At 44.0% G+C, this 20906-nt stretch overlaps 2 protein-coding genes across 2 annotated transcripts in view; both read right to left on the bottom strand.

The window, feature by feature from the left end:
- Positions 1-3945, bottom strand: part of LOC110162118 (alpha-1,3-mannosyl-glycoprotein 4-beta-N-acetylglucosaminyltransferase C-like) — a 48591-nt gene extending 44646 nt beyond the window's left edge. Inside the window, exons 1-4 of the mRNA XM_055159802.1 lie at positions 3910-3945; positions 2053-2359; positions 1890-1939; positions 1140-1223 (exon numbers count right to left, since the gene is read on the bottom strand). Of these exons, the coding sequence (XP_055015777.1) occupies positions 1140-1223; positions 1890-1939; positions 2053-2359; positions 3910-3945 (477 nt within the window). The remainder of the gene's footprint in view (positions 1-1139; positions 1224-1889; positions 1940-2052; positions 2360-3909) is intronic.
- A 9353-nt stretch (positions 3946-13298) lies between these two features.
- ap4b1 (adaptor related protein complex 4 subunit beta 1) overlaps positions 13299-20906 on the bottom strand; it is a 31300-nt gene continuing 23692 nt past the window's right edge. The window contains 4 exon segments of the mRNA XM_020926976.2: positions 13299-14675; positions 18523-18645; positions 19519-19580; positions 19582-19828. Coding sequence (XP_020782635.2) covers positions 14215-14675; positions 18523-18645; positions 19519-19580; positions 19582-19828 — 893 coding nt within the window. The 3' untranslated portion in view covers positions 13299-14214.

The raw sequence follows: 20906 nt of genomic DNA, 5'->3' as shown, positions 1-20906 counted from the left end.
GAACTTTAAAATCTCCAGGTGCTCGATGCTGCGTCCATGTTTGGACAACTTCTGTAAACACAGAGACGCTCACTGCGGTTGACGTCATCGTGTCTCCAGTGCACATGCGGGACACTTTTGGGCAGTTTAATGTTCACACAGGGGATCGAATACAAGTCGTATTTAATTGGAAATGTGAACGACCTCGCAAAAACATCGGATTTCACAAAAAAATTGAATCGGAATTGAGCGTTAAGCCCTGCAGTCTGAACGGAGATTTAATGTCACAAATGTCAGCTGGGTTACACAGATTTTATAATGAGAGTCTATGGGAGTGTTACTGTGTTCACTATTTTGTCTGTTAATAAATTCCTATTCCTAATTTGGAGCCCATGTCTCCAGACTGGCCCCTGTAACGGCCTATGTGAACCTTCTATGTGAACTTTCTATGTGAACTTTCTATGTGAACCTTCTATGTGAACTTTCTGTGTGAACCTTCTATGTGAACCTTCTATGTGAACCTTCTATGTGAACTTTCTATGTGAACTTTCTATGTGAACCTTCTATGTGAACTTTCTATGTGAACCTTCTATGTGAATCTTCTATGTGAACTTTCTGTGTGAACTTCTGTGAACTCTATGTATGTGAACCTTCTATGTGAACTTTCTATGTGAACCTTCTATGTGAACTTTCTATGTGAACCTTCTATGTGAACCTTCTATGTGAATCTTCTATGTGAACCTTCTGTGTGAACCTTCTATGTGAACCTTCTATGTGAATCTTCTATGTGAACCTTCTGTGTGAACCTTCTATGTGAACCTTCTATGTGAACTTTCTATGTGAACCTTCTATGTGAACCTTCTATGTGAACCTTCTATGTGTAAATCTTCCCTGTTCAAATATGGTAAACAGAAAGTTGCTAACCCTGTTGCCACACCACGCCCACCCGGTCGCACCACGCCCACCCGGCCGCACCACGCCCACCCGGTCGCACCACGTCCACCGAGCCACATTACACCCACTGACATAAGGAACAGAAGTCAGTAAGAGTTAAGAGGGAGAAAGGTCTTTTCTTCAAAAGTTTGCTTTCAGTCAGGACACCACAGTTGTCTCACACATGCAAAAGAAGAATAAGAATGGCTTCCTCATGAGCACATTACATATGGCTGCAGAGGTGAGCTCTTCGGAGCTCCATCATCATCATCATCCTTGACTACAATGCCAACAAAGGAGGAGTAGAAAACCTTGACAAAGTAACAGACACAAACAGCTGCAAGAGCAGAACCTCCTGCTGGCCGCTTGTGATATTCCACAAAATCAATGACATATCAAACTACAATGTCTTTATGGACGGAGCTGAACCCGACCTGGCGCAAGCAGGAGGAACTGGAGGAGGTTCTTTATGGAGGAGTTTGGAAAGGCCCTTGTGACTCTCTGTATGCAAAGGAGACACCAGCTTAAATATCGTCATCATAAAGGCTTTTGTTTTTATGTGTTTTGTAAAACAGGACATGATACTGTGTGACAGCAGATGTTTTGTTTTTTTTTCAGACTGTGAAGGCTAAAGAAATGAACAGTGTGTAAGGGATAAAACATTGAAATTAGTCTTTTTTTTTACACACGCCAAAATGTTCTTCTCAGATATGAAATAACTGAAACAAGTAGAAAATCAGTAATGCTGTCAGGTCCCCAAAGTCTGTCCAAAAAGGAACTGATGGACCAATGGGAAAACTCTCTTTGTTTTGAAGAAAGAATAGTACAGTTGGTAAATACAGTGAGTGGACATGAACTGTACCCAAATGACAGAATCACCCAGAAAGAAAAAAACTAATAACGATTTTTTTTTTTTTTTGTAAAATAAATGGTATTATAGGCTGCATTAGAATGGAGTGACCTGTATGCACTCTGACTTTGCGCTTGGGCAGGTGAGAGTTCGACTCTCCGCTGTGGTCAGTCAAAGCTGAAACATGAAACCGCTGTGGCCCAGAATAACCCATGAGACAGAGTGAGCAGAACATGCAAACTGTTTATGGCTTCAGAGAAACACCGTGTGTAGTTCTCCGCTCCACTCACCGTTTAAAGCGGCGACACTGCGCGCTCCTGTCCTCTCCTCTCCGTGTGCGCGCCCGTTTTCTGCGGGATCTTGAGCCGGTTTAGAGGCAGAAATGTGGAGTCTTCGATGAGATTCTAAAGTCAAGTGGCTGGTGCTCTGAGCGGACTCTGGCTGCGCATTGACCGAGAACGAAGTGCCCTGAGCGGACACCGGCCCCGTGTGAGTGCCGGAACGGAACGCACACGATGACAGAAGTGGAGGCGTGCCACTGTCACTCAGCGACACTGATCTCACAAAACTCTTCCGTTGGACGCAGCAGGAGTCAGACTTTGATTTAATGAACAAAACTTAAACACTTTTACTTTAGTCTTTACACATCGAGCCCCAGAATGACTCGAGTCTGTGACCCGAGTCTGTGACTCGAGTCTGTGACCGACACGAAGCCGACTGTCTGAACCCCAGACCGAAGACCCAGACCCAAGACCCAGACCCTGGTTTCATCCTGGTCTTGTCCGGGTCTAGTTGTGGTCTAGCCGAGACCCCAGACCCGAGACCCAAACCCAAGACCCAGACCGAAGACCCAGAGCCTGGTTTCATCCTGGTCTAGTTTTGGTCTAGCCAAGACCCGAGACTCAAACCCAAGATCCAGATCCAAGACCCAGGCCCTGGTTTAATCCAGGTCTAGTCTTGGTCTAGTCCTGGTCTAGCCCAGACCCAGACCCAATACCAAACCCAAGATCCAAGACCCAGACCCTGGTCTAGTCCTGGTCTAGTCTTGGTCTAGTCCTGGTCTAGTCCTGGTCTAGCCCAGACCCAAACCCAAGACCCAAGATCCAAGACCCAAGACCCAGACCCCTGGTTTAATCCTGGTCTAGTCCTGGTCTAGTCCTGGTCTAGTCCTGGTCTAGTCTTGGTCTAGTCTTGGTCTAGTCTTGGTCTAGTCCTGGTCTAGTCCTGGTCTAGTCTTGGTCTAGTCTTGGTCTAGTCTTGGTCTAGTCCTGGTCTAGTCTTGGTCTAGTCTTGGTCTAGTCCTGGTCTAGTCTTGGTCTAGTCCTGGTCTAGTCCTGGTCTAGTCTTGGTCTAGTCTTGGTCTAGTCCTGGTCTAGTCTAGTCTTGGTCTAGTCCTGGTCTAGTCTTGGTCTAGTCTGGTCTAGTCTTGGTCTAGTCTTAGTCTAGTCCTGGTCTAGCCCAGACCCAAACCCAAGACCCAAGATCCAAGACCCAAGACCCAGACCCTGGTTTAATCCTGGTCTAGTCTTGGTCTAGTCTTGGTCTAGTCCTGGTCTAGTCCAGGTCTAGTCCAGGTCTAATCCTGGTCTATCTTAAACAAGGTTTAATAAATAAATACAAAACTAAAAGTGACAACAATGACTCGTCTGTTCATTTCATCATATTTTTTAATATTTAGGCAGCACATCTTTGCAGTAAAGACCATGTGTTTTTTTCACTGTTTCAAGAGTTTTATCTATATTTTTAAGTCTGTCTATGAAGTGTGTGTGGACTGGTCCTGTATATATAATGTATATATAATGTATATATATTTATGCATTTACACACAGATATGTGCACGCGCTGATCTGAATGGTTAAATTATGAGCGTGTGCGAGAGATTCAGATGCCCTCCCCTGGAGAGGGAAAGGAGCGAAGGAAGGACACGAGGACACAGATTTAACACGAAACACATCAGATACAGATGTTCTTCTGCCAATTAAAGTCCACACGAAACATCCAAACTGCTGAACCTGTGAGTGTGGGTCTGACCTCTGACCTCTGTGAGTGACTGACATTTTTCTGTTGTTAAAGGGATAGTTCGGGGTTTTTGACATACATCTGTATGTCATCCCCGTGAGCAGTGTTGTGCATCCACACTGACTTACCCCCAACAGCGTCCAGTGAGCTGAGATACTGGCCATTTTCGGTGCTGACAAAAGTAGTCTGGCAAGTTGGCTGGGGACTGTATAATAAAGCGTTTCTTTTCAAAACAATATGTGTTCAAAAAAGTGATATATTTGCATCACAAACCATCGTCGCCTAAAAAGTCAAACCTCATTTTCACTTGGCACTATTTTCTTTCCATTCGTATCACTGCGCGCTGCCGCCAGGTGACAGCCGCGCCTGGTTCACTTTGTTTACTGCTCGGAATGTTAGCGACAACATGTCTGATTACGATACCGACAATAAAGACTTTGCCTTTACCACAAAGCCAAAGGGAGATCTTTATGAACCCGAATATACTGATGAAGAATTTCACCAGATGGAGTTAGACCGGGCAGAGAGAAAGAGAAGAGACAGAGAAGTGGTACAAGTTGAAGCTGGAGCCGTGAGAGACCGAGTGAGCGACAATCACCATCACGTCATTTATAAACTTGTATACAGCGAACATAGAGTCTACACTGTGACTGAAGCATGGACGACTAATAGAAACATGAATCATCCACACGTCCACGTAGCTGCTGCCAATAGTGCACGAGACATTTACAATAGTAATAACAGTCGACTTATAAAGTTACGTTTTGTAGAAGCTTCACTGGTGATATGACACTGAGTGATTTACTGCACACAGAGTTACAGCTGATTCTTGAGCCTGTTCTCTTGTAAACGTAGCGGCACTTCTTCGTTCTTACCTGGTTTGGTTTCCACATTGAAGCCAAAGGCAAGAAGCCAACGTTTCCTCATCTCAAAGTCCGTGACAGGAAAACGGTGAAATGTGTGTGGAGATTCAGCCAGATTTTTGTTGTTACAGCCTGGAGAATCAAGAGTTCGCACCATTTTTTAGATATATTCTTATGTATCTTATACATATATATACTTATCGCTCTAGCTCTCTCGTTAGCTCTCTCGCGTCGCGGTGGTCTGCACATGTAAACACTGCCAAACAACTGCAGAAAGTGATGGATTCGTGCGCGGCTGTCACCTGGCGGCAGCGCGCAGTGATACGAACGGAAAGAAAATAGTGCCAAGCTATAATGACGGCTGACTTTTTAGGCAACGATGGTTTTGTGATGCAAATGTATCACTCTTTTGAACACATATTGTTTTGAGAAGAAAAACACTTTATTATACAGTCCCCAGCCAACTTGCCGGACTACTTTCGTCAGCACCGAAAACGGCCAGTATCTCGGCTCACCGGACGCTGTCGGGTGTAAGTCAGTGTTGATGCACGACACTGCTCACGGGGATGCCATACAGATTTATGTCAAAAATCCCGAACTATCCCTTTAAGTTGCATGTTTTGCTTCTTTACAGATATTCCGTAACAGAATCCACCCCCATGAACAATTTTAGGGATTTCACAAATATTAACAAACATGAACACGACCAAAAGGTAAAGAGGGCATAAATAACGTGTTGGAATCATCCCACCCCTCCTTGAACCGTCACCTTATCGTGGTGAAGGGGTTTGAGTGCCCGAATGATCCCGGGAGCTATGTTGTCGGGGGCTTCATGTCTCTCGTAGGGTCACCCAAGGCAAACAGGTCCGGGGGGACGGGTCAGACGAAGAACGGTTCAGAAGCCCTATACGATGATGTCCACTCAGAGGCCAGTGACGTCGCCCGGATTGGCGTCACCGGGGCCTCACCCTGGAGCCAGGCCTGGGGTGGGTGCTCGTCAGTGAGCGCCTGGTGGCGCGGCCTTCCCCCACGGGGCCCGGCCGGGCTCAGCCCGAAGGAGCGACGTGGGGCCGTCCTCATGTGGGCCCACCACCCGCGGGAGGATCCATATGGGGCCGGTGCAGAGATCTCGGCGGCAGTCGACGGCGGGGGCCTCGGCGACCGGATCTCCGGACATGGAGACTAGCTCTGGGGACATGGAATGTCACCTCGCTGGGGGGGAAGGAGCCTGAGCTTGTGCGGGAGGTTGAGTGTTACCGACTAGATATAGTCGGCCTCACCTCCACGCACAGTTTGGGCTCTGGAACCCAACTCCTTAAGAGGGGCTGGACTCTCCATTTCTCTGGCGTTGGCCGCAGGGAGCGCCGGCGGGCTGGTGTGGGCCTGCTCATTGCCCCACAGCTCAGCTGCTGTGTGTTGGAGTTCACCCCGGTGAACGAGAGGGTCGCGTCCCTGCGCCTTCGGGTCGGGGACAGGTCTCTCACTGTGGTGTCGGCCTACGGGCCAAACAGCAGTGCTGAGTACCCGGCCTTCTTGGAGTCCCTGGGAGGGGTACTAGACAGTGCACCGACCGGGGACTCCGTTGTTCTCCTGGGGGACTTCAACGCCCACGTGGGCAACGACAGTGACACTTGGAGAGGGGTGATTGGGAGGAACTGCCTCCCTGTTCTGAAGCCGAGCGGTGTTTTGTTATTGGACTTCTGTGCTAGTCACAGTTTGTCCATAACGAACACCATGTTCGAGCACAAGGGTGTCCATAAGTGCACGTGGCACCAGGACACCCTAGGCCGGAGGTCGATGATCGACTTTGTAGTCGTGCCGTCTGACCTCCGGCTGCGTGTCTTGGACACTCGGGTGAAGAGAGGGGCTGAGCTGTCAACTGATCACCACCTGGTTGTGAGTTGGGTTCACTGGCGGAGGAGGAAGCCGGAAAGACCTGGCAGGCCCAAGCGTGTAGTGAGGGTCTGTTGGGAACGTCTGGCAGAGCCCTCTGTCAGAGGGACTTTCAACTCGCACCTCCGGGAGGACTTCTCCCAGATTCCGGGGGAGGCTGGAGATATGGAGTCTGAGTGGGCTTCATTCTCGGCCTCTATTGTCAATGCGGCTGCTCGGAGCTGTGGGCGTAAGGTCTGTGGTGCCTGTTGCGGCGGCAATCCCCGAACCCAGTGGTGGACACCGGAAGTAAGGGATGCCGTCAAGCTGAAGAAGGAGTCCTATCGGGCCTTGCTGGCTCGGGGGACTCCCGAAGCAGCTGACGGGTACCGGCGGGCCAAGCGTGCTGCAGCCCGTGTGGTCGCGGAGGCAAAAACTCGGAGCTGGGAGGAGTTCGGGGAGGCCATGGAGAAGGACTATCGGACGGCCTCAAAGAGATTCTGGCAAACCGTCCGGCGCCTCAGGAGCGGGAAGCAGTTCTTCACCAACACTGTTTACAGTGCGGGGGGAGAGCTGTTGACCTCGACTGGGGACATTGTCCGGCGGTGGAAGGAATACTTTGAGGATCTCCTCAATCCCACCGTCACGTCTTCCGAGGAGGAGGCCGAGGCTGGGGACTCGGAGGCGGACTCATCCATCACCCAGGCTGAAGTCACTGAGGTGGTTGGAAAGCTCCTTAGTGGCAAGGCTCCGGGGTTGGATGAGATCCGTCCTGAGTACCTTAAGTCTCTGGATGTTGTGGGGCTGTCTTGGCTGACACGCCTCTTCAACATCGCGTGGCGGTCGGGGACAGTACCTCTGGACTGGCAAACCGGGGTGGTGGTCCCTCTGTATAAGAAGGGGGACCGGAGGGTGTGCTCCAACTATAGGGGGATCACACTCCTCAGCCTCCCCGGTCTGTGCCAGGGTACTGGAGAGGAGAATCCAGCCGATAGTCGAACCTCAGATCCAGGAAGAGCAGTGTGGTTTTCTTCCTGGCCGTGGAACACTGGACCAGCTCTACACTCTCCATCAGGTGCTTGAGGGTTCATGGGAGTTTGCCCAACCAGTCCACATGTGCTTTGTGGACTTGGAGAAGGCATTCGACCGTGTCCCTCGTGGTGTCCTGTGGGGGTGCTCTGGGAGTATGGGGTTCGGGGCCCTTTGCTAAGGGCTGTCCGGTCCCTGTATGACCGGAGCAGGAGCTGTGTTTCGCATTGCCGGCAGTAAGTCAGACCTGTTCCCGGTGCATGTTGGACTCCGCCAAGGCTGCCCTTTGTCACCGGTTCTGTTCATTGTATTTATGGACAGAATTTCTAGGCGCAGTCAGGGGCCGGAGGGGGTCCGGTTTGGGGACCACAGGATTTCATCTCTGCTGTTTGCAGATGATGTTGTCCTGTTGGCTTCATCGAACCAGGACCTGCAATGTGCACTGGGGCGGTTTGCAGCCGAGTGTGAAGCGGCTGGGATGAAGATCAGCTCTTCTAAGTCTGAGGCCATGGTTCTCGACCGGAAAAAAGTGGCTTGCCCTCTCCGGGTGGGTGGGGAGTCTTTGCCTCAAGTGGAGGAGTTCAAGTATCTCGGGGTCTTGTTCACGAGTGAGGGGAAGGACGGAACGTGAGATTGACAGGCGGATCGGTGCAGCTTCGGCAGTGATGCTGTCGCTGTATCGGACCGTTGTGATGAAGAGGGAGCTGAGCCGAAAGGCTCGGGCATCTGTTCCGGATGCCTCCTGGGCGCCTCCCTCGGGAGGTGTTCCGGGCATGTCCCACCGCGAGGAGACCCCGGGGGAGACCCAGGACACGCTGGAGGGACTATGTCTCTCGGCTGGCCTGGGAACGCCTCGGGGTCCCCCCCGGAGGAGCTGGAGGACATGTCTGGGGTGAAGGAAGTCTGCGAGTCCCTACTTAGGCTGCTGCCCCCGCAACCAGGCCCCGGATAAGCGGACGAAAATGGATGGATGGAATCATCCCACAAAAAAGTGACCGTAGTCTCTCTTTTATCTGGGACACGATGATCTTGTGATTTCACCGTGAGGAACCTTTAGCAAAGCGTCTGTACAGCGTCTGCAGCTCTTCTATCGTTAACTAACCCTCACATGAAGGTGAGGGCTCGTTCACCTTTAAAACTGTTCATTTCTTAAACCACGAGTGTCCAAACTTTTTTCATCAAGGGCCATATTTCTAAACCCAGACGAAGCAGAGGCCGATCGAGGGCCACAGACTGGTGCTCAGTACAGAGAATAATTGAAATCTGTGCAGGTTTAACACGTTACAATGAATCATCGCTCCTTTACTTATGCAAAGATCCTCAAAACCACACACTAAATATTAAATATTGGCTTTTTCAAGGTAGATTTACAAAAAACCTGCAATAAAAAGTAAATTTTTCATTGATGCAAAGTAATTATAAAGTATTATACCAAATTATACTAAATTGTGAAGTACAGATCTATTTATTATTTAATGTGTAAAGAGACTGTCCCACGTCCATAAACATGTGTCATATGAAGAGAATGTTTCAGAGAGCACGAAGAGCAGATTTTTATAAGTTTTGCAACGGTTGCTTTTGGAGAAAACATCTGTCATCACACAGTATCATGTCCTGTTTTACATAACTCATAAAAACATAAAAGTCTTTTTGATTTACATATTTTCCATCTTTATTTGTAGAGCACATTTTATAAACAAGACAGTTTCCAAAGTGCTTTATGTAACAATGTAAAACATTTGACTAAAAACAATCTGCAGAATTATGTTGCAACCACCAGGAAACTAATAGAATCAATCAATACAATAATAATAATAATAAATATAGCCGCAAGCGGCAATGATCGGCTCGTGCTTGCGCCACGCCCCGCAAACGCCGCAGCCGGCAAACGCCGCACCCCACACTGACCCCAATAAGCCTAAGCTTAAACCTTACCCTAATCGTAACCCTAACCATAGCTTCAACCCTTGCCCTAAAAATCTTAATCTAACTCTGCAATTTTCAAAATTTGGCAAAAGAAAATATCCAAGATGGCGGACTTCCGGTTTGTAAAGGGGCGTGGTCACAATATACATTTTTGTTCTTATTGCCATGATGCATCTGGATACCAAATTTGGTTTGGCTACGCCAACGTTTGTGTCAGGACGTCCCATTGGCAAGGATACAATTTTGGCTCGTTGCCATGGCAACACAATGTAAATGGGATGTGAGCATCATTGGGTTTTTTAATCGAGACCATGTCACAAATGTGGATACCAAATTTTGTATATCTGTGACAAATAAAACCATATTTTTACATACAAATTTTCTAGGGGGCGCTATTGCACCCATTTTTGTATTTTCTTACACCAATCTGTTCAGGGTCGGGGTGTGAACCCACGGTTAAAATATGAGTGAAATTGGCCAAAGTTTGTGCAAATTATCAGTCGTCGAAGTTTGATGGTCACACCGTTTGACCTTTTAAAAAGCTTTTAACAAATTTTAATGTCCCACTTGTCTAGATGATACAGAATGATTCTGTCTGGGTCAAACGCCCGAGGACGAGTTCGTTCAAATATGAGGACAGGAACTTGTGCCTTCGTCGCCAGGTCGCCCGATCAATCCACTATGGTCGACTTCCTGTTGGTTGCCTAGCAATAATTCGTTATTCGTTCGTAATAATAATTGGAGCAAAAACAATATATCCGAAAACATTAGAACAACATATTATACGTTTTTTGAAAGCTCTTGACCTTCCCCACGTCACCGTGGGGTCATTGGTGAGTGACGGGCACTGACGCGCTCCTCATTCGCCATCTCGTCGAGGTCACCCATCGCCTTCCATTGACTTCCATTCATTTTAGCAGTAGTAAATATGGCTCAGGCCTTGGGCGTGGGTTACTGGGATACTGCTGTTCGTGCCGGGGCGACCGTGGACATAGTTGCATGTCGTCTTGTCGCATTCGGACATGCGCACGTCGCTCCCCATTTGCTCCGCTTAGCGGAAGCAATAGGCCCTACGCCCTGTCGGGGCTCGGGCCTAATTACAAGAAAATAAAATACTGCATGTTTAAAAAAAGTTCTCGCAATTATGAAAAATGCTTTTGTGAAGATGAGGCACAGGGTCCTCAGGGTCAGGACATTTCAGGATCTTTCAGAAGACTTCATCATGAAGCTGTGAGAGAAGACCAAAGCAGAGCTATCACAAAGCAAAGGGAGGATACTTGAGAATTTGAATTCTAAATATAACAATTTTAGACTGACTAGTTCAACTAGCCAGTCAATTGGACTAGTTAAACTAGTTAAAGTTTTATCTTATCTTATCAAAATGAACCTCTTTGAACTAAAGAGGTACCCTCTGGTAATGAAAGAAAAATCAACAATAGTCACTGAAATAACTTGAAACTGAGAAAAGCAATAATAAATTAAAGCCGCAAGCGGCGTCGAATGGCCTTCGCCCACCATGCCCACAATCGCCACGCCCACGAACGCCGCGCCCGCAAATCGTGCAACCTACCAACACCATACCCTAAACGCCGTGCCCGCAAAGTCTGTGCGAAATGGCGAAATGACATAGTACGCCTTTAAATGTTCTTTGCTCCCCCTGCTGGCCAACCTTGAAAAATGCTCATGTCCACAATATACTTTTTTGCTCGTAATCATAAATAGAATGTAATTGCCAAATTTGGTGCAGATCCGACAATGTTGACGTTTTATGTCTATGGTAGGGGGCGCTATAGTGTTCACTTTTCATATGTTTTATAGTGTATTATATTCAGACTGAGATCACACATTAGTGATTCAAATTTCAGCTTGATCGGACTAAGTCTGTGCGAACAGAGCAAATAATGTCACCTTGAAATTAGGCAAAATTCTCACTGAAATTTGCGGCTTCGCCGCATGTAAACCGTGACAGTTATCAACATAAATCAGCTAACTTTAGATGTTTCACTTCTGTAGATGATGTACGGTGATTTTCAGCCCTGTGGGTGAAGCGCCTTCAGTGGAGTTCGTTCAAACACAACGTCAGCGAAAACGCGGACTCAAATTTCAATCCAAGATGGCCGCCTTCTGGTTTGTCAGGGGGCGTGGCCATAATCATATTTTTTGTTTGTCTTCACATGACGAATGTGTGTACCGAATTTCGTGGCTCTACAACAAAGTTGACCGAGACATCTCCCATATGGGCAAAATTTTTGAATTTTCCAGGTGGCGCTGTGTCGCCATTTTTTTATGCCCGTGTACGAAATCTATATTTTATCGAATTTTTCGCCACTTCTGAATATTGTGCCAAGTTTGGTGAGTTTTTGAACGTGTTTAGCTGGTCAAATTAGACCTCAAAGAGCAATAATATTTTTAGCAAAAACAATATATCTGAAAACATTAGAACAACATATTATACATTTTTTGAAAGCTCTCGACCTTCCCCACGTCACCGTGGGGTCATTGGTGAGTGACGGGCGTGTCTGGACCATCTCGTTGGGGTCGCCCCCTGACCTCCCATTGACTTCCATTCATTTTAGCAGTAGTAAATATGAGCCAGGCCTTGGGTGTGGGTTACTGGGATACTGCTGTTCGTGCCGGGGGCGACCGTGGACAATGTTGCATTGTCGTCTTGTCGCATTCGGACATGCGCATGTCGCTCCCCATTCGCTCCACTTAGCGGAAGCAATAGGCCCTACGCCCTGTCGGGGCTCGGGCCTAATAAAAATTTATTGAAAATGAATATTATAAGATCAGACACTGTTTTTGAATTGTGCTTCAACAGAATAATAAAAAAACAACAACAATCAAACAAAACAAAAAAAACTAACTAATGAAACTGGCCTGGACAAAAATGATGGTACCTGTAGAAAAGATTATAAATACTTGGACAATAGGGACATGTTAAACTTTAGTGTGTCTCTAATCTGCATCACAGGTTCTTCACGGTCGCCCGGGCCTTTCTGTGTGGAGTTTGCATGTTTCTCCCCGTGTCTGGATGGGTTTCCTCCGGTTTTCCCATCAACCCAAAACATGCTCCAGGTCCAGAACAGTTGATAGTCAAGGGCAGTTAAATACAATCAATCAATGAACCTGTCCAGGGACGACAGGTGGAAATTAGCACTGATGCTACAACCTGATGTACAAGCATCTCTCCTGTCAAGGTTAATGCGAAAATTGTGCGCTGTCCCTGTCTCAAATAAAAAAAAAATAAATAAAATTAAAAAAGAACCTGTGATGCAGATTAGAGACACACCGAAGTTTAAAATGTCACTATTGTTCAGTTACTTACAATCTTTTCTAGAGGTACCATCATTTTAGTTCAGGACAGTTTCATTATTATTATTATTATTTTATATATATATAAATAATTCTGTTGAACAACAAATCAAAAACTATGTCTGATTTTCATTGGTTATTTTGTCAGGATTTTTAAAAATGTATTATTGCTTTTCTCAGTTTCAAGTTATTTCATTGGCCACTGTTGATTTTTCTTTCCAGACCAGAGGGAACCAACAATTTTGTCCACGTCTGTATATACATGTGAAGTGAGTAAGGTTTTTCTAGTAACAATTGTTGCAGTTAGAAATGGTTATAAATTCCATAATCCTACATAATGCCTCTTTAAAGTTCTTTGACAGTGATATGTGTGTGGGGGTGAAGCGACTGTGAAAAAGCAATTATTTATTTATACTGACAAAGAAAACGTTGAACTTTGTGCCAGTTTTGGTTTCATCTGCCGTCTGATTTCTAGCTTTGTTTTTGTTCCTTATTCATCAAACAAAAGACCATTATCTTTTAAAAGTGTTTAATCATCATCATCATCATCATCATCATCATCATCATCATCATGTAGCTGCTCACTTCAGCTCCTCGTGCGCCACACATCCAGAATGAGGCCTTTAGATTTAATGTGTATGTAAACCAGGACTAAACCAAGATTAAACCAGGATTAAACCAGGACTAAACCAAGAATAAACCAGGATTAAACCAGGATTAAACCAAGAATAAACCAGGATTAAACCAGGATTAAACCAAGATTAAACCAAGAATAAACCAGGATTAAACCAAGACTAAACCAGGATTAAACCAGGACTAAACCAGGATTAAACTAGGACTAAACCAAGATTAAACCAGGACTAAACCAAGATTAAACCAGGACTAAACCAGGATTAAACCAGGAATAAACCTGGACTAAACCTGGACTAAATCAGGATTAATCCAGGATTAAACTAGGACTAAACCAGGACTGAACCAGGACTAAACCAGGACTAAACCAGGATTAAACCAGGACTAAACCAGGACTAAACCAGGACTAAACCAGGATTAAACCAAGATTAAACCAGGACTAAACCACGACTAAACCTGGACTGAACCAGGACTGAACCTGGACTAAACCAGGATTAAACCAGGACTAAACCAGGATTAAACAAGGACTGAACCAGGACTGAACCTGGACTAAACCAGGATTAATCCAGGATTAAACCAGGACTAAACCAGGACTGAACCACGACTAAACCTGGACTAAACCAGGATTAATCCAAGATTAAACCAGGACTAAACCAGGACTAAACCAGGACTAAACCTGGACTGAACCAGGACTAAACCAGGATTAAACCAGGAATAAACCAGGATTTAACCGGGACTAAACCAGGATTAAACCAGGACTAAACACAAGCATCTGATAATTTTACAGTTTCACCTGGTCTATGGCAGCTCTGTTTTGTCTTGTTGACTGTTTTCACACTGTAAAGACACTGTGTTCAGTACAGCGGACAGAACAGACAGAAACCCCGCTAGAGCGTCTTCGTCTCTGGGCCTCTGCCTCATTGTGATTTGAATATGTTTTTCACCCTCCGTCCCATCAGTGGACAGAGACAGTCCCGTATCCTCCTGTAACATTTGACTGATATCCAACGTTTCATTTGAATAAAGCAGCTCTGCCAAAATGAGAGTCCCTTCAGCAGTTTCCGTGGAATTTTCCGGTTGCGTGTGAGTGTACAGGTAAAATTTCCACGGAACGACGCCGGCAGGTGTGAACGCCATGGTTTGGATGTTGACGAGTTGCAGCGCCACCTGTAGGCTGTGAGGGGAGTCCACAGGGATCACAGAGCACGGAATGAGCCGCTCCATGCACAAAAAGTCAGCTTCGTCAGTGTTCTGAGCATCTAAAAACACAAAAGTCAAACTCAAAGAGTGACATACACAATGCATTTATTTAGAAAACAGAAAACAATATGTACAACTCAACAACATCGAATCAGAAAGGTATGATATCAAATGAGGTGTGCCCCAAGGCTCGATTCTTGGGCCCAAATTATTTATATTGTACATGAATGATTTTGTTGAAGTTTCCGAGCTTGGGAAAATTCTATTTGCTGATGACACATTATTTTACTCTGGAAAAGACATAAAAGAGGTCACAAGTTAACAAAGAGCTAAGAAAAGTAAAATATTGGTTTGATTTAAATGGATTGATTCTGAATGTTAAAAATAAATTTCATTTTATTTAATGATAAAAAGAAAAAAGACAACATAACATTAGAAATATATGGATACAGATTCAAAGAGTAAATGAAACCACATTTTTAGGAGTCATGATTGATGAAGGTCTAAACTGGAGTTTGTCTCATATAAATTACACAAAAGGCAAAATTTCCAAAGCCGTTGCTGTTCTGCATAAAGTTAAGTTCTCACTAAATAGTACAGCATTATTAACTTTGGGTCCAGTCAAGTGGTAACGGAGGGAAACGGGCAGATATTTGACATTCAAATGTCTCTTATTCAGAAACTAGAGGGACTATTGAAATAAGTAAAGTATCAGAATGTAGGAAAGAGTTACACTCCAACAGGGTCAAGTTAAACCTGTGATATTCTTTCAAGTTGATGACAAAAAATTTAAAAACTCATGAAATATGCAGCACTTTTTGGGCAATAAATCCAAACAGTGATAACTCTTGGTTCTCACTTCCATATCCTTAACAAACTGGTTTGAATATTTGCTTCATATAGTTTTCTACCATATGGTACAAGATTAGGTTGAAAAACCTCTTGACTTTTTGAGTCATGAGAATTTTTATTAAGAAAGGTCATGGTAACGGAGGGAAAATTGTGCAAACAAGTAGAAGGTGCAGGATTTTACATAATTTGTCGCTTTTTTCTTCTGAATATTTTAATATTACTTCAAAATGAAAGGAAACTATTTCTATAAAATATGTCAGTCCTTCCAAGCAAATTTTTATCATTTTAAATACTTTTTTTTTGAAAAATCATGTACCTTCATCAGCAGTTCAAAGATGGAATAACACAAGATATAATGAATTACATCCATTTATTTGACATGATTTTCAGGTCTTTGAAATTTGGGAAATAATTTTTGTTCCATGTTTCATACATGGTCTGTTTAAAACATGGATGGAACTTTAGAACCAAAAATGGTACAGAAAAAAGGTCAGCAGTTTCATAAACTAGAGTACATATGTATCTGTTCAATACATTTTTATATCAGATGCATTCACTTGAATTTTTGGCCTTGATGTTTACTTCTGCTTGACCGGGACCAGATCTGCACCAGATCTGATGGACTGTGTAGAAATTTGGGGGTCAACATGTAAAACTTACCTACAGCCTTTATTTATTTTACAAAAAAGGGCCTTGAGAATTATCACCAACATTTTTTGTAGGGAGCCATCCAACCCAATATTTGTTCAACTTAAAGTGTTGAAAATTCAGGATATTGTCGACTTAAGTCTCCTCAAAGTCATGTGTTAAGCAAAGTGCAATTTATTACCTGTAAATAAATATTCAAAGACTGTTTGAGATGAGAACAAAACACTACAATTTAAAAGGAACCTACATGTTTCCAAAACCCAGATTCAGAACCGAGGTTATGGAGCGAAGCATCACTGTGAAAGGAATTAACTTACGGAAGAATCAAGTACAATGACGACATTTAAAAAATACATAAAATCAAATGCAATGTGTCTGTATGAAAAAGAAAACTAAGTTGTTGTGTATAAAAGTAAAGATTATGGTTTGCAATTGATCAGTAATTGTGCCTGAACTGATTTGGAATGTTTAGTAACCATCGGTGTTGGTGTTTTGTCTTGAAAAAGGAAAGGGGGCAGATAACATACGATTTTTTCTTCTTTCTGCTCCTTTTCATTCATTTCTTGTATGTTTGATGTTGTAACACTGTCGATGTCTTTTTATACTTTATGAATGAAATAAATAAACAAATACAAATACAAATTTAGTTTTGTCCCAGTTTTGAGCCTGTGTCCACTGTCCCAGCACATTTATCCAAAACCATTGATGTGTCCCAGTTTTATACAAAAAATGTCCCAGGTCTCCCTATTTTGGACCAATCTGATCCCTGCCAACAGTTAAGAGAGACATAAACTGTCATTTCTCTAACTAAAATACAGAAAACTGTGCTTGAAAATGACCACCAGGGAAAAAATACTCCAACAGAACTCCCTCAGATGATAGTCCAATGAGATTCATTTGGTCTTCCGATATTTTATATTATTAGGTTCTTTTTTCAGACCAAGAGTTTTGTTTCATACCTGACAGTTTCAACTGCTCACTAGCGTCTTCCTCAGAGTGGTCACGTGATGTTGCTGTGACGTGTCTGGTCAGCTGATTTCAACAGGTTTTGGCGCTGTCTTCCTACCGGTGCATCATTCATCAAACATCATTGGGACAGAGGAAAACAAACACAGTCGCTGTATTAAAGAGGCAATCGAAATACGTAAACGTGCCCACAGGACTATAAACCGGGATGAGGGGCTTTTTTACTCTCACACACCTGGGATACTGTCCTGAGGAAGTGGGACTGCAGATGGCGCTGTCGTCCTGCCTTCACCGAGAGGAAGACAGACAAAACCTGTTTAAATCAGTTGAGCAGACACGTCACAGCAACATCATGTGACCACTCTGAGGAAGACGCTAGTGAGCAGTCCAAACTGTCCAAAGGTATGAAACAAAACTCTAGGTCTGAAAAAAGAACCTAATAACATCCCTCAGATGATGACTCGCCCACAAGTGAATCGAGAATATACAATCTTACACGCTCCTGTCACAATTTTATTTATACCAGTCATCCCAACCCGGATGTGTCCCAGTTTTGAATAGAAAATCTGGTCAGCCTATACCTTGTTTTATTATTACCAAGTTACCACAAACCGAGAGTGTCACAGTTTTTAATTTTGTAATTCTGGTCACCGTATCCTAGTATATGGTTCCTACGGGTTTTAAAATAATTCTGCCTTACATTTACATGACAGACACAAGGCTCTCAAAGCACCACTCTGTACTAATGATTCACTCGCTGGTAAACTACATCTGTCCAACCACCATCTCTTACTCACACACATTTATACAAGGCACAGGGGTAGGTAATGTCTTGCCTATGGACACAACAACAGTAAGACTAAGCCTCTAATCACTGCTGCGATACAAGATGGGCTTAGTCGTGGAGCTCATAATAATAATCCGCTTGAGAAACAAAACACAAAATCCCACCATATAAACAACTCTGACCCGCTGCCTGAACACAGAATAAAGGCGTCATAAGAATAAGTGATTAAAAAAAACAAAACTATACCGTTATATGTTGGACTTTTGTTACTCTGAGTGCCCCGCTCCCTTACTCCCTACTGCACACCAGCTCAGGTTTGTGAAGCCATCCTGTACATTTTGATCATGTTCATATATATTTATGGAAAATGGTTGAGTGGAGGGTGGGTGAAACAGGTTTGTGGGTGACGTGGGCTTGTGGGCGGAGCCTTGGACAGGGTCATACTGTTGACCATAAGAAGGGTTTGAATAATGCCTGGGAGAGATCACTAGATTACTCAATGCATGTAGAAAGTGTATTTTGCATAATAGCCTCTCTTTAACAATATTATGTTTAGATACTCCCGTCTGTATTGAATATTATCGCCCTATAGAATGTTGACATGTCATCTGAAACTCAGCACTTTCATGTTTTGTTTCTGTGATGTGTGTTACCTTTGTGTGTGTGTGAACTTTTTAAGTGAAGCCACAGGTCCTGAAAGGCCTCGGGGCTGAGGGCCGGAGACAGAGACAGACACACGGCTGCACCCAGAGGCCCCGAGCACCGAGCAGCATCATCTGAAAGGAAAGAACTTCATCAGGTCTCATGGTTAAAAGCTCAAAAAAGTCATTTTTGAAATAATATGTGTTCTTTAATATTGCCCTACAAAGGTAAAAGAGCTTAATTCTCAAGAGTGTGAAACTGAGAAAAATGACTTCAATGTTTCTGTTTAGTCCAAACAGGGGCAAACAAATGTGATAACTAGTTACTGCAGTGAAGAAATATTAGTATGTGAAATATATTGAGCTCAAAATGGACTTTTGACCCTTATTTGTCAGTTCCTGTTCTCTGGCTTTGGATCATGAACCAAAAATAAGGAGTCATGCAAAGACAAAAGGCAGAAATGGACATGATCATTATTTGCTTGATTTTCTCCAGACTTTCATCCATTCTAAGAAAAACACGTCACCAAGCTCCAGTCATCATGTGTTTGTTTGAAATGATCTAGAAGAGTTTTGGATTTCCTGTTTAGTGTTGATCAGGATCATGTGGCGACACTTCCACAGTGAAACAGTTTAACATAAGTGACTTTGCAGTACAGTGTGTACAGTATGATCCTGTGCCAAGGTAAAAACAAAATGGAGTCCAGAGGTTGGATTTTAAAGTAAAATATATTTATGAACTAAATCACAAACAAAACATACAGTTTCTGTCTTTTGTCTTTGCATGAAAACTTATTTTTGTCTCATGATACAAAGGCAGAGAACAGGAACTGACAAATAAGGATCAATTTTGAGCTCAATATTTTTCAAGATATTTATTCACATGATAAAAGAGGTCTCAAATACCAACAAAATGACATGAACTCATTTTTGACCAAACATGATGTTATGGCATTTTGCCTTTGTAGGGCAGAATAGCTCATTAAAAAACACAGTCCCCATTCTTACCTGCGGGGGTGCTGTCCACCTGACATGTTTTCAGCTCCTGGCTCAGGTCAGTCTTGGGGTCAGAAGTTTACATGTTCGGGGCTCCCTCTGGTGGATGAGTCAGGCGTAGCTGTGGCTCCACACAGAGGCTGCAGTGTATTGAATCTCTGAGCCCAGCTGTGAATGCTCTGCTGCGGGGGGCCGATCAGCACACCGAGCCCAGGGTCAGACCTCCGTACCTCAACGAACTGCCGTGTCTCCTCCATCCCACAATGCAACAGGCGGTAGTAGAGCAGGGCCTGGTCGCGCACACACATGTCACTCTCCTCCTCTGAAACAAGAAACCATCAAGGAATGATACTGAGAGTCATAATCACTATATCCACCAGAGACTGTGTAAACAAGTGGACTAAGTGAGTGTGACGTCACTGCAGTGTTGGCCCCAGTCACATGAAGCTCATCGAGGCTTGCAGTTTCAGGGGTCATTTTGGAGTGGAGTTCCATATCTGCAATTCCCACTACAAGTATCATAGCAACCAAAGAGCCAATCAGGAGAGAGGCTGTTGGAGGTAATGCCCATTCCCGCCCCACCGCTGATTTGGTTTGTAGCAAGAGCGACCTCAGGGAAAGAAGGCCCCTCTGTTATTAATGTTCATATTGTGATTTATGGATAAAATAGTGAAATAAAAGGATCAGAATCATGTAGAGCAAGTTATGTTATATATATGAATATGAACATGAAGACCATGACGTTACAGAGAGAAGGGTAGCATTTATTCAGTTCAATTCAATTCATCTTTATTCCGGACTCATGGCCAATTTTTAAAACACGCAAGGACAGTGACAATACAAAACAACAAACATTTATGTTTTTAAAAGACAGCCTCACCAGTGTCTCCACATATTGGACTGATGTGTGAAGAACGTCTTCAAACAAACTAACACTTGTCCAGTCGACAAACTGAATTTTCTCCTCGCCATATTGGACTGATATCGTGTTGCACTGAATCTCAAATTTGTGAGTGACATTATCATTTCATTGTTCGATTTGTTTAGTCTGCAAATAAAACTGTACATTGAAGTTCTTAGTGGCGCCTGCAGAGTGTTCACTTGTGCAGTAACAAACATCTCAGTCGCACTCGTCCATTGTGGTCTCCTCAAAAGCCCCCATAAAGCATCACTGTAGACACAATCTTTGCAGACTAGCTTTTTTGTAATTAATCCAGAGGTGGGCTGTGTACAATGAAGTACAATATAATTTAAACAATAATAACTTTACATCATTTGTATCAGAGCCAAACTTGAGCATAAGAGTATTTGATTCGGCTGAGCATAAAGCGTCCAGTGCATCCTATATTACACAAAATGGACTCTTGTGAGCTTTAGGACATGTTAAAGTTATAATGATG

Source organism: Boleophthalmus pectinirostris, unplaced genomic scaffold (assembly GCF_026225935.1).
Source record: "Boleophthalmus pectinirostris isolate CB_2022bp ecotype Guang Dong unplaced genomic scaffold, ASM2622593v1 HiC_scaffold_2823, whole genome shotgun sequence".
Classification (NCBI taxonomy): Eukaryota; Metazoa; Chordata; class Actinopteri; order Gobiiformes; family Gobiidae; genus Boleophthalmus; species Boleophthalmus pectinirostris.
Note: the sequence above shows the minus strand (reverse complement) of the source record. Positions and strands in the feature narration are given on the sequence as shown.